This window comes from Triticum dicoccoides, chromosome 3A, assembly GCF_002162155.2.
Source record: "Triticum dicoccoides isolate Atlit2015 ecotype Zavitan chromosome 3A, WEW_v2.0, whole genome shotgun sequence".
Lineage (NCBI taxonomy): Eukaryota > Viridiplantae > Streptophyta > Magnoliopsida > Poales > Poaceae > Triticum > Triticum dicoccoides.
The window spans coordinates 496401073-496413323 of NC_041384.1; the positions used below are offsets into that span (position 1 = coordinate 496401073).

The window sequence follows — 12251 nt, forward strand, 5'->3', positions numbered from 1 at the left end:
AACGGGCACACTGAATCGATCGAACTACTGTTGTGTGATTTTTTTTTTTTTTGAGGAAAAACGAAGAAGCAGAGCCCGACCCAGCAGCCCAGTAAACAAAAACGACCGAACGCCCCCAGCCCACCCCAGCCATCGACCGAACGCAAACCGCCCAGCCCAGCCCAGCTGCTTCGTCCCGCGCGAAAAAAAGTAAGGTCGTTAACGGCCGTTAGTGCCTCACCGTCACCGCTGTCGGCCCGCGAGTGATCGACCACGACAAAACGCTCTTGGAAAACAAATCAGTGATTTTTGCCACTGTCAATTTTTCGCTGCGATGCGAAGCGTCACAGTTTGTAAAATGGTGGTTTTACAAGAGTTATGACGCTAATACGATGATTTTGTACATTTTACTCTACTCGTGGGGGAGCATACTACAATTCTTGAGGCCAGGAATTTGATGATGTCCCATCATCAAGTTTTTATCCCCAAGACCAAACACGCCTCTACCTGCGCCACCGGCGACGTCCACTTGCGGACGGCTCCGTCGTGATCCCTCGCGAGGCACCGCTGGTTCTGTCTGGTGGACGAAATAGGGTCAGGTGTGATCTGATACTCGTTCGAGGTTCGACCCACGCGGCCCGACCTCCCGGCGCGCGTGTCCTACGTCCTACCCCTACCTCGCGAATTGCCCGAGCTACCCCGCTCGCACGCACCGCACCACCCGTCGCAGCCGTAGTTTGCCCCCGTAACAAAGCGCGACGCAGACTCCACCTCCCTCGCTTTCTCTATCTCCCCCTCGCCTCCCACCCTTCCCGTATCTTGCTTGTCTCCTCCGCCGCCTCGCCGGCGGCCCGGCAGGACCTCCCCTCAGAGCCGACCGTGCCTGCGCGCGTCCCTGCGCCGGACCGCGCGGACGACGGCCGACCGCGCGCCACGACCATGGCGGCCACCGCGGATCCGACGGCGAAGACGCCGGCCACGCAGCCGCACCGCCTGAAGCCGTGGGGTCCACCACAACCGCCTCGTGGCCACTGCGTGCCTTCCCTGTCGTCGGTCTCCGGGGGGGCCGGAGCCATCCGCGATCGGCGCCGCTCCTCGACGTCCCACCGACGCGGTGGTGCCGACGCCGTAGACGAGGGACCTTACGACGACGGGCTGGAAGATCTCCGGGCTAAGCTCATGGGCCACGTCCATGAAGCCGCCGACCGCCTTCGGCTGCCCCCGGCGACGCCCCAGCGGTCGCCGGAGCCCGAGCCTTCGGCAGCGCCGCTTCCTCCGCCACCGCAGGACGCCGCCGCGGTTGTGGCCGCCAGCATGCCGTGGACGCTGAGGGAGCGAAAGCGTCGTCCATCAGGCCGCGGCAGCACGGGCGCCGCATCGTCCGCGACGCCGTGGTCGACGACCCCGGCGGCCATGGCGCGGCACGACGGCATGCGCGGTCCGTTCGCTGTGGCGCTGGATGCGGAGGAGATCGAGGAGGACGTTTACGCCCTCACCGGCGCCCGTCCGCGGCGGCGGCCCCGGAAGCGGGCGCGGGTCGTGCAGCGGCAGCTCGATGTAAGGCCGATTCCCCATACTACCCCTCACCCCTCTAATTACCTAATTAAGGCCAAGAAACCTCCTATTTTACCATTGCCCTCTATCTATACGCTTTTCGTCTCAGACTAGTATAATAATAGCAGTACTGATGATCCAGCTAACAGAAACACTACTACTACCAATTGTCTCGTGCAGTCGCTGTTCCCGGGGCTATGGCTGACCGAGATCACCGCCGACGCCTACCGGGTCCCCGATGGTCAGTAAGCAGGCAACCCGCTACCATATCCGGCCGGCCGGCGAGCTCTGCCATTCTCTTCTTCTGCCCACGCTTTGGGTTGGGGTCACCAGCAACAACAACAAAATGTATGGAGTAGTAAACTAGGTTTAGCTGAGTTGACAGGTATTGTACTTGCGATGTCGCGTCTTTTAACATTGATTTCCTGCTTTCAAATCTAAGCAGCGCTGCTTTATTCTCTCTCTCATGTATAGTTGTAGGGTCTGTGGTCGTGTCTTGTAATCTACTACTCCTAATCCATCTAGATCGCCATGCTTCGTGTAATCTGCCATCGTACTCGATCTCTCTCCGCTGCCCGGGTTGCATGGTTTCGGCGTCGTCATCAACCACAGTGCAGCACGAGCTGTGCCTTTTCGCAGTCTGTTGCTTGCTTTTAGCCGTTCTTTTGCTCACAGCTAGCCTATATATCTATTTTTTCCCTACTCGATGGGTTTTGTCCGTCTGATCTGCGTGTTCGTTGAAGGCCGTAGGTATAGGTATATAGCCGTACGTGCTTGGCTTCGGGTCGGGCGCGTCTGTGTCGTGCTCGTAGCGGCGAGGGCGGTGGTTGGGTGGTTTTGGGGTGCTTGGACCCCGCCACCTGTTCGTTTGGGGTTAACGTGGGACAGCCATTATGTGACATTATCATTGTGTGAAGCTCCAAAAGGAGCACTCCGGTTGTAGTAGAGTAGATTTTTCACTCGTGCCTCCCAACAGTCATGTAGTAACTAACTTGTTACCATTAGTAATTTTCGTACAAACAGCTTTCGCGCAAGAGGAAGCCAGAAGCCCAGAAGTAGAACAGTGGCAGGCGGGTAGGGGTTTGCTTGTCAGGTACCATTGGCAGTTTGGAACTCTGTTTACTGCGACAAAGGTCGAGTGTCAGAAGAAAAAAAGAAATTACTGTCACAAAGCTCGTGTTATATCGAGAGAGAAAACGTCGAAATGAAAGTCTACCAGCAGAGCCTGAGAGGACGTACTACTGCTACTTGTTGAGCATGGCACGTGCTGGGTCACACGATCAAGCATTCAAAGTTATAATTTCAAGCACCCACTGACCCACATCAGATTCAAACAACGCGGCATATTGAGGGAGCAGTAGCAGTACTAGTGGAGTACAACCGACGTCGAAGCCCGTGCCCATGTGTGATTGTGATTGATCAGCGTCACAATGTCCTTGCTTTTAGTTGAGAAGAAATGGGATACTGGTGCTCAATCGAGTTTACTGTTTGCTGTTTCGGGGCCGATCCCAGATCTTCTGTGATCATGGGTGATAATATGCCACCCTAAAAAATGGTTAATATGACCATATGATGATTTGAATGCGATGACGTCAATGCACACTCCGGTGTGACACTGTCCACCGGGGTCCAGCGTACGTTATCATTCATGAGCAGAAGATTCTGAAAGCAGGCCCACCGGTAAGTCACCTGAAGGCTCCACACGGGAAAAAATTAACCCGGGGAGGAAGGAAGAAAATTCTATGCGATCGGGTCTTTTCTCCGTCACGTTAGACCCATCTTAGAAGATGCCACTTGTCCACACTCAAAGCAACATTGGTCTTCCTTCCCAAAACATCTGCTAATCTGTTGTGGTTTTTTAGATAAAGGATGAATTTTATTAGTTTAAAATGGAGTATTAAAAGGATACAAACGTGAATTTTATTAGAAGATTCTAAAGCAGGCCCACCGGTAAGTCACCCGAAGGCTCTACACGGGAAAAAAAATTAACACGAGGAGGAAGGAAGAAAATTCTGTGAGATCGGATATTTTCTCCATAACGTTAGAGCATCTCCAACGGCAACCCATATTTTTTCTCCCGCATCTGTTCATAGATAGGGGGATCAGTCCGCAGACACGGATGCGGGAGACCACCATCCAACGCTATACACATACATTTCAAACACTTTTTCAACAAACCGGATGAAACTCATGCAAATACAATGGATTCCATATAAAATGGACAAAATTCATTACATTTTGGACATATTTTACCTAAAATAGCTAAAACTATGTGCACGTTGTACGATCGAAAGTATGTCTAGAGGGGGGGGGGGTGATTAGACTACTTGACCAAATAAAAATCCAGCATTTTCCCAATTTTAGTTCTTGGCAGATTTTAGCAACTTTGAACAATTCAAGCAATCTTAACACAATTCAAGCAAGCATGCAAAGAGTATATGAGCAGCGGAAAGTAAAGCATGCAACTTGCAAGAGTGTAAAGGGAAGGGTTTGGAGGATTTAAACGCAATTGGAGACACATATGTTTTGTCGTGGTTCCGATAGGTGGTGCTATCGTACATCCACGTTGATGGAGACTTCAACCCACAAAGGATAAGGTTGCGCGAGTCCACGAAGGGTCCACGAAGAAGCAACCTTGTCTATCCCACCATGGCCATCGCCCATGAAGGACGTGCCTCACTAGCGGTAGATCTTCACGAAGTAGGCGATCCCCTTGCCCTTACAAACTCCTTGGTTCAACTCCACAATCTTGTCGGAGGCTCCCAAGTAACATCTAGCCAATCTAAAACACACCACTCTCCAAGAAGTAATAAATGGTGTGTTGATGATGAACTCCTTGCTCTTGTGCTTCAAATGATAGTCTCCCCAACACTCAACTCTCTCCCACAGGATATGGATTTGGTGGAAAGAAGATTTGAGTGGAAAGCAACTTGGGGAAGGCTAGAGATCAAGATTCATATGGTAGGAATGGAATATCTTGGTCTCAACACAAGTGTAGGTGGTTCTCTCTCAGAAAACATAGGTTGGAAGTGTAGGTTTGTTCTGATGGCTCTCTTCACGAATGAAGAGGAGGTGGAGGGGTATATATAGCCTCCACACAAAATCTAACTGTTACACATAACTTTCCAAACTCGGTGGGACCGAATGATTAGACTCGGTCGGACCGATTCAGCAAAGCTAGTGACCGTTAGGGTTTGCGGTGGGACCGACATGCAACTCGGTAGGACCGATATGATTAGGGTTAGGACATAACGTAATCTTGGTGAGACCGGTTACACAAACTCGGTGAGACCGATTACACAAACTCGGTGAGACCGATTTTGGTAATAAGCTAACCAGAGAGTTGGTCAGGTAAACTCGGTGGGACCGATCGCTCATTTCGGTGAGACCGAAACGTTACGAAGGGAAAACAGAGAGTTTACATTGCAATCTCGGTGGGACCGATCGCTCATCTCGGTGAGTCCGAAATGTTACGAAGGGAAATAGAGAGATTACAATCCCATCTCGGTGGCGCCGGATAGAAAGAATCGGTGGGGCCGAGTTTGACTTTTGGTTTAGGTCATATGTGGATGTGAGAAAGTAGTTGAGGGTTTTTGGAGCATATCACTAAGCATTTTGAACAAGAACCTCATTAAGCAACACATCATCCCTCCTTGATAGTATTGGTTTTTCCTATAGACTCAATGTGATCTTGGATCACTAAAATAGAAAATATAGAGTCTTGAGCTTTGAGCTTGAGCCAATCCTTTGTCCTTCGCATTTTGAGGGGTCCACTTTTCTCATCCATGCCATGCTAATCATTGAGCTTTCCTGAGATATTAATCTTGAAGTAGCATTACCTCAATGAGCTATATGTTGTTAGGAATTACCAAAACCACCTAGGGATAGTTGCACTTTCAATCTCCCCCTTTTTGGTAATTGATGACAAAGTTTCGACAAATGATAATAAGAGTGAAAAACATTGTCGCTTTGAGAAGTATGTGAAAAGCAAGAGCTCCCCCTAAATTTGTGCATAGTTTAAGATTTGCTTTGGACTGCAAGTGCACAAAGAGTTAGGATCATGGGTTACTCTTCCATGTCACATACATTTTGGTGGAGCGCTCAAAATGATAATAATTAAAATACATGCACTCATCACCAAGCAAAGTGAATGATCATATAAAAGGATAATGTCATCCAACAAGCATTAAGGTAATATATGATCAAACACATGATCATCTAAGCAAGCACAAAGTATAAAGTATCTCAACCAAGCAAATAAACGAAGTTTAACCACCAAACAAAAAAAAGAGAAGAAAAACCAACGCTCTCTCTCGAAGCCTATGATCTATACATTTTCTCCCCCTTTAACAACAAGTTACCAAAAAGTTCATAAAAATGCATAGTGCTAGATCGACACTCAGGCTTGGTCTTCAGGTGATGGTGTAGACATAACTCCAAGAACGAAGGCATCAGTCGATGTAGATGGAGCTGGTGGAGTAGATGCTGGAGCCGGTGGCACTGAAGCTATAGCTGGTGTAGATGAAGTAGCTCTGGTGACTGGAATAGGCACGGCAGCAGACCTCTGACCTCTAAGCACTCTAGCAAAAGCATCAGTGGTTGTCTTGCCCTTCTTCTCCTCCACTTCATCCTGAAGTTTCTCAACGACTGACTGGATCTCAGTGACCTTCACATCTAAGTCATAGAACTTCTACTCCATGATCCTCTCCAAGCTCTCCTGGTTTTGAGTCAGGGTAGCCAATCCCTTCTCAATCCTCAGGGTGGAGGCAATCAAGTAGCCAAGTTGATCTTGCTTGCTCTTCAGAAGATACTGAGATGCTTCTTCAGTAGTTGGCTTCCTTGCAGCCTTTTCAGCCTTTGCCTTCTCCTTCTTGGCTTGTGCGTGCATAGAAGATGGTTCATTTTCATCCATCACCACAGTGTTGTCCTCAAAGTCTGGGTAGATGGGCAGGTGCTCCTTGTCCAACAGATATGTGCCAGTGACCATCTTGGAGTTGATCAGCTCCTGGATCTATGGGGCATACCCACAACTCCTCTTCTGATCTGCAACTGTCCTCTTTATGGTTTCCACTATTAGGCTCATGACTTTGAACTTCTGTGGGACATCAAAGATGTGAAGCAAGTTAATTGCATTGCCTCTGATCATCTTCTGATCACCTGACTTTGGCAAGAGAGTGTGCTTGAGGATCCAATTATAGTTGGCAAGCCTGACAGAAGGTAATGTACAGATCCAAACTTGTGTGTCTCAAGAGCAGCATCTGGGATCTCCTTGTATATGTGTGCCATGGTGTTGTGATCCTTCTTCTTCTTGGCATAGACATCCAAGTCATCTTCACTCTCTTCCGGGGCATTGATCAACTTAGCCCCTGCAACTGTGGACTGGTACCTCGTACCTTCAGTCATCCAGACAATCCTTCCATCTGGGTAGAAGTGAGCTGCGGAGTAGAACTGCATGATGAGCTCATCATTCCATTTTGTGAGCTTCTGAGCCACAAACTCATCAACTCCACAAGCCTTGAAGCTGTCATATACACCAGGGAAGTGATCCTCATTTTCCTCAATGAATGACCAATCGACCCATCTCATGTCACACACTATGGGCTTCTTATCAAGCAAGATGGTCTCATAGAAGTCCTGTTGTTCCTTTGTATGGAACCTGTAGTCCACAGCAGTCCTTCTCCTGGTGGCATATGGATCAGACTCTCTCCATAGCCTTAGACCAAAGTCCTTCCTGACTTTCATATTCTCTGCAACTGGATGAGCATCATTATGGTCTGGAATTTTTGGCTTCAATTTCCTCAAGACAACAGAATCACCTTCTTCTTCCATTGCAGCTTCAGGCATTGGGGCCATGTTCTTCTCTGCTGCTGGGATATTCCTGGTGCTCCTCTTGGGTGCAGTTTTGGGTTTTGGAACAGCTGGCTTAGGAGTTCCTTTGGGCTTAGATGGAACAGCCCCTGATCTTATGGCATCTCCCATAAGCTTCTGAGCTTTAGGTGCTGGTGCAGCATCCTCTTCCTCTTCCTCTTCTTCAGAGTCTTCCATGATTGAAGATCTCCCAAACACTCTGGCAGTGGTCTTCTTGACCCTCTCTTTCCTTTTCTTTTCTGCCACAACCTGCTCTTTGGGTACATATCCCAAAGTCTCTTGAGTGGATGCTCTGGCTTTAGACACTGGAGCTCTCTTGGCAAAAACCTTTTGCTTCATCCTTGGCTTGGTGGCAGCAGCTGTGCCATATTCCCTTTTCAGGACTTTCCTCTTTGAGGTGGTTTCTTCCTCCTCAGCCACATAGTCCTCATCCTCTGACTCCGAGGTTCTTTTCTTGTTGGCCCTTGTGGCAGCCTTTGGCAGATTGCTGGGTGTGCTCCTGCTTCCATCATCTGAGCTGCTAGAGGGACTAGTGCCCTCACACAAGTGAACCTGCTCCTCTGACTTGTTCTAACTGTCACTCTGATCTGACATGATGCAAACACTGACAGCAGACCCTATGAATAGATTATAGATGAGGTAGAGTGGATGAGCATCACAAAGTACAGAGGTTTTTGCAAAAGAATGAGTTAAAAACTTAGTTTTAGTTTTCCACAGAAAGCATTTCGGATCTACCGATTTGCAAACTCGGTGATACCGAAGCAGCTTTTGGAACCTAAACTAGTAAACTCGGTCAGACCGAGTCACAGTTCGGTGGCACTGAGACTGCTAGGGTTTCACAAAGTGCTGAACTCGGTCACACCGATTTGCAATTCTCGGTCAGACCGAGAATCACATGTGCAATGGCCCAAGCCAAATTGGTGGAACCGATTTCATCAACTCGGTCGGTCCGAGATGGTTCCGGCGGAAACCTAACCCTAAATTTTCAATTCACGACTAAACTAAGGAGTGTTTTCGATGGATAGATTGATCTCAATCGTGGCAAGATACATGGCAAAGCAATGTGCTGGGGAATCGGAGTTAGAACAGCACAAAGTTCAAGTCCATACCCTAATTCGGCGATGAACTTGCTACGGCGGCAACGGCGGAGACGGTCCCGTTGACGGCGGCAGAGACCAACGACAGGAGGCGGCTGGCGACGAGGAGGATGATCCGGAGACCCAGGGAGGCAGAGCAGGCTAAGCGCGGGCGAGGAGGTTCGGAAAGTTTTCCAAAATTTGACCCGTGGATATATATAGCCTGACCCTGTCGGCGTGACCGAGTGGAACAACTCGGTGGCACCAAGATTCATAACTGCAAGCAGTTACTGAAACTCGGTGTGACCGAAAAGTTCAAATCGGTTGCATCGAGATTCAAAACCTAGATCAACTTAGTGATCTCGGTATGACCGAAATGGATGAATCGGTCAGACCGAAACACACAAAGAAGTTTTGGAAGTTTAAGTCTATGACGAATCGGGGACTCCGACTGCTCCTCACACAGAGTGGTTCGAATCTGACTAGATCAAACTTTGTGATGCAGCATGAATAGAGTTTGAGACAAGAAAAGCATAGATAGCTAGAGAAGGCTCTTAGGCATTCTTGTCCATCCACTTGGCCAAAAGAAAAGGAAACCAATCAATCAAAACAACAAGTGGATGTCCTCGAATGAGTAAATTATGCAACCAACATGCTCACACGGTAAAATGACAAATGAAATATGTGGCAAAGCATGCACAAATAATTCTAGCATCTATCAAGCAATTGGCGATGACTAGGTCATCTATAGATGAGTATATTGACTTAGGAGTCAAATGAGAACATTTGATCATATGTCATACTCATCGTTTAAGCACAAGTGGGGTTACCACTTTTACATAAAGCGTTGTTGTGTTCACACCATTAGAGTTGCTTTAACTCAATTGTTAGAGCAAAGCTCCACCTAGATGTGATACCCCCCTAAGAGGGATGAACTAACCTTGGGTTTTGTCGATGATGACTTCATGTAGGTGTTGAAGATGTGGATGCTCTAAGTTGATGTAGATCATTCGGAGCTATCCTTTGGAGTGAGTTGCACTTTCAATACCTACATGGGTTAGTCCCACAAGGAATAAACAAGGATATCCATAGACATAGAGTGATGCACACACAAGATGATGTCTATGAGAGCATTAGGTTACCTTGTCCTTTGTCTTACCAACAAGAGGGTTTGTGACTCCTTGAACTAGTGCAAGATGTGGAAGTTGATTGCACTTGTTCTTGCCAAAATGATAAGAGTGAAGTATGTTGGTGGAGTCACCCTCAAGAACTCTCTAGTTCTTCTTCTTCGGGATCCACACCATCTTGATGGGAATCCTCGGAGTTGTAGTTATACTTGATGAAGTGGAACTTGATATAGTCTTGGGAACCCACTTGACCAAGGCCTTAGGAGCTTCTTCAAATGCATCAATTTCCTCTTGAAGCTTGTCCTTACCTTTTTCCTTGTGGTCTTGTGGTGGAAGATCATCTTGAGCTTGTGTCCCTTTGAAAGAAGTAGGATCATACTTCTCTTGTTGAGGAACAAACTTCGTCTTGGGGTATTGATCTTCTTCCCACTCAACTCCATTGGCATTGAACTTTTGTTCAAAACCAATACCTTGATTCTTCCGGTGCCTTCCTTGCTTGCGTACAATTTCCTCGAATTGCTTACTCCCGGCTAGGCTCTTGTAAACACCTTTCTCTATGATTCCCTTCAATAAGCTATTTTCTTGCTCAAGTGTAACTTGGCTAAGAGAATCATTAGTGGAATCAAGAGAACTACTAGAAGCAACAATATTGGATTTAGCATGATTATTGTTACTACTAGAAGAAGAATCCTTCTTGTTCTTGTTACTAGACTTGACTTGAGGCATGTAAGTGGATAAGAGTAAACGCTTGGCAATGTAAGAAGAACTTTTCTTGCAAAGATCATCATTGATTGCCTTTAAGAACTCATGCTCTTGCTCAAGATTGAGCTTCTCAAAACGTAATCTCTCATGAGTCCTTAAAAGTTCTCGATGATCTCCTAAGATAGTTTCATGAGCTAACTTAAGAGTGTTTAGTTCTTTAGTTAGAGACTCAATGTTCTCCTTATCATTGTCATTCGTTTCATCTTGATTAGCATGATTAATTGACGTTTCATCATAGTATTCATCACTAGAGTTGTCAAAAAGTAAATCATCATCACCTAACAAGTCATCTTCATCACTATTGAAATCAACATACTCGGGGTGTGATACCTTTGGGCCTTTAGCCATGAAGCATCTTCCAATTCCTTCATTTGGTGAATCAAATATGTCGTAGGAGTTGGTTGACGCAAGTGCTAGACCGGCAACACCTTCATCTTGAGTATATTCGGAGTCGGAGTGATAGCTTCTCTTGGAGTCATTGTCGGAGTCGGAGCCGGATACCCATTGACCAACATGATCTTGATGTCTTCATTTTGTGTAGATCCTTGATGACTTGTCCTTCCTTTCCGAATCCTTGCTTCTCCGAGAGGGTCTTCGTTCATAACGATCATCCCTACTCCTTCTCTCCCTCGATGGTGATTCTTCTCTTCTAGTTCTTCTTTTGGGAGAATCTTCTCTTCTCTTGTGGGGAGCCGTACACTCATTGGAGTAGTGTCCGGGTCTTCCACAATTGTAGCAGTTTCGCTCTCGACTAGAAGATCTTTTGTCATTGTAGGACCTTGACTCGGAACTTCTCTCTTTGCTTCTATTCTTGTAGAACTTGTTGAAGTTCTTCACCATTAGGCTCAATTCTTCATTGAAGGTTTGTTTCTCACTTGATGATGTGGGAGCTTCACATGAGGATTTGTAAGCACCACTTGACTTGTTATGGAGCTCCTCCTTATCCTTGAGTGACATCTCATGAGCAACAATTCTTCCAATGACTTTCGTTGGCTTGAGATCTTTGTAATTTGGCATCATTTCGATCAATGTGCATACGGTATCGTATTTTCCATCCAAGGCTCTCAGGATCTTCTTGATGATGAATTTGTCGGTCATCTCTTCACTTCCTAAGCCGGCGATCTCATTTGTGATAAGAGCAAGCCTAGAGTACATTTCAGCGACACCTTCACCATCCTTCATTTTGAACTTGTCAAGTTGACTTTGAAGCACATCCAACTTGGATTCCTTGATGGAGTCGATACCTTCGTGCATATCAATCAAAGTATCCCAAATTTCCTTTGCATTCTCAAGACGGCTGATTTTGTTGAATTCTTCGGGGCATAATCCATTGAAGAGGATATCACAAGCTTGAGCATTGTATTGTAGCATCTTCAAATCTTCCGCGGTAGCTTCACGATTCGGTTCTCTCCCATCAAAGAATTCACCTTGCAAGCCAACACACACAATAGCCCAAACGGCGGGGTTATGTCCAAGAATATGCATTTTCATCTTATGCTTCCAACTACCAAAATTAGTACCATCAAAGTAAGGACCTCTACGGTGGTAATTTCCCTCGCTAGACGCCATACTCTCCTAGGTTTTGAAACCAAGGCTATGACTTCCAAAAGCTATGAAAATCAAGGCAAATGGAGACCAAAGCTCTAATGCCACTTGTAGGATCGAAAGTATGTCTAGAGGGGGGGTGATTAGACTACTTGACCAAATAAAAATCTAGCCTTTTCCCAATTTTAGTTCTTGGCAGATTTTAGCAACTTTGAACAAGTCAAGCAATCTTAACACAATTCAAGCAAGCATGCAAAGAGTACATGAGCAGCGGAAAGTAAAGCATGCAACTTGCAAGAATGTAAAGGGAAGGGTTTGGAGGATTCAAACGCAATTGGAG

General features: G+C 46.8%; 1 protein-coding gene across 1 annotated transcript; it reads left to right on the plus strand.

Moving 5' to 3' along the window:
* The first annotated feature begins 441 nt into the window (after positions 1-441).
* Positions 442-2096, plus strand: LOC119268772. Its single transcript, XM_037550479.1, has 2 exons — positions 442-1536; positions 1714-2096. The coding sequence occupies exons 1-2, from the start codon at positions 919-921 to the stop codon at positions 1780-1782; spliced, it is 687 nt and encodes a 228-aa protein (XP_037406376.1). The 5' UTR covers positions 442-918; the 3' UTR covers positions 1783-2096.
* Positions 2097-12251: the final 10155 nt, after the last annotated feature.

Bases quoted from the DNA above. Each gene is read 5' to 3' on its own strand.
- LOC119268772 (XM_037550479.1), top strand. From the start codon at position 919: ATGGCGGCCACCGCGGATCCGACGGCGAAGACGCCGGCCACGCAGCCG. The intron at 1,537-1,713 runs GTAAGGCCGATT...TGTCTCGTGCAG, and splicing joins TCGTGCAGCGGCAGCTCGAT to TCGCTGTTCCCGGGGCTATG.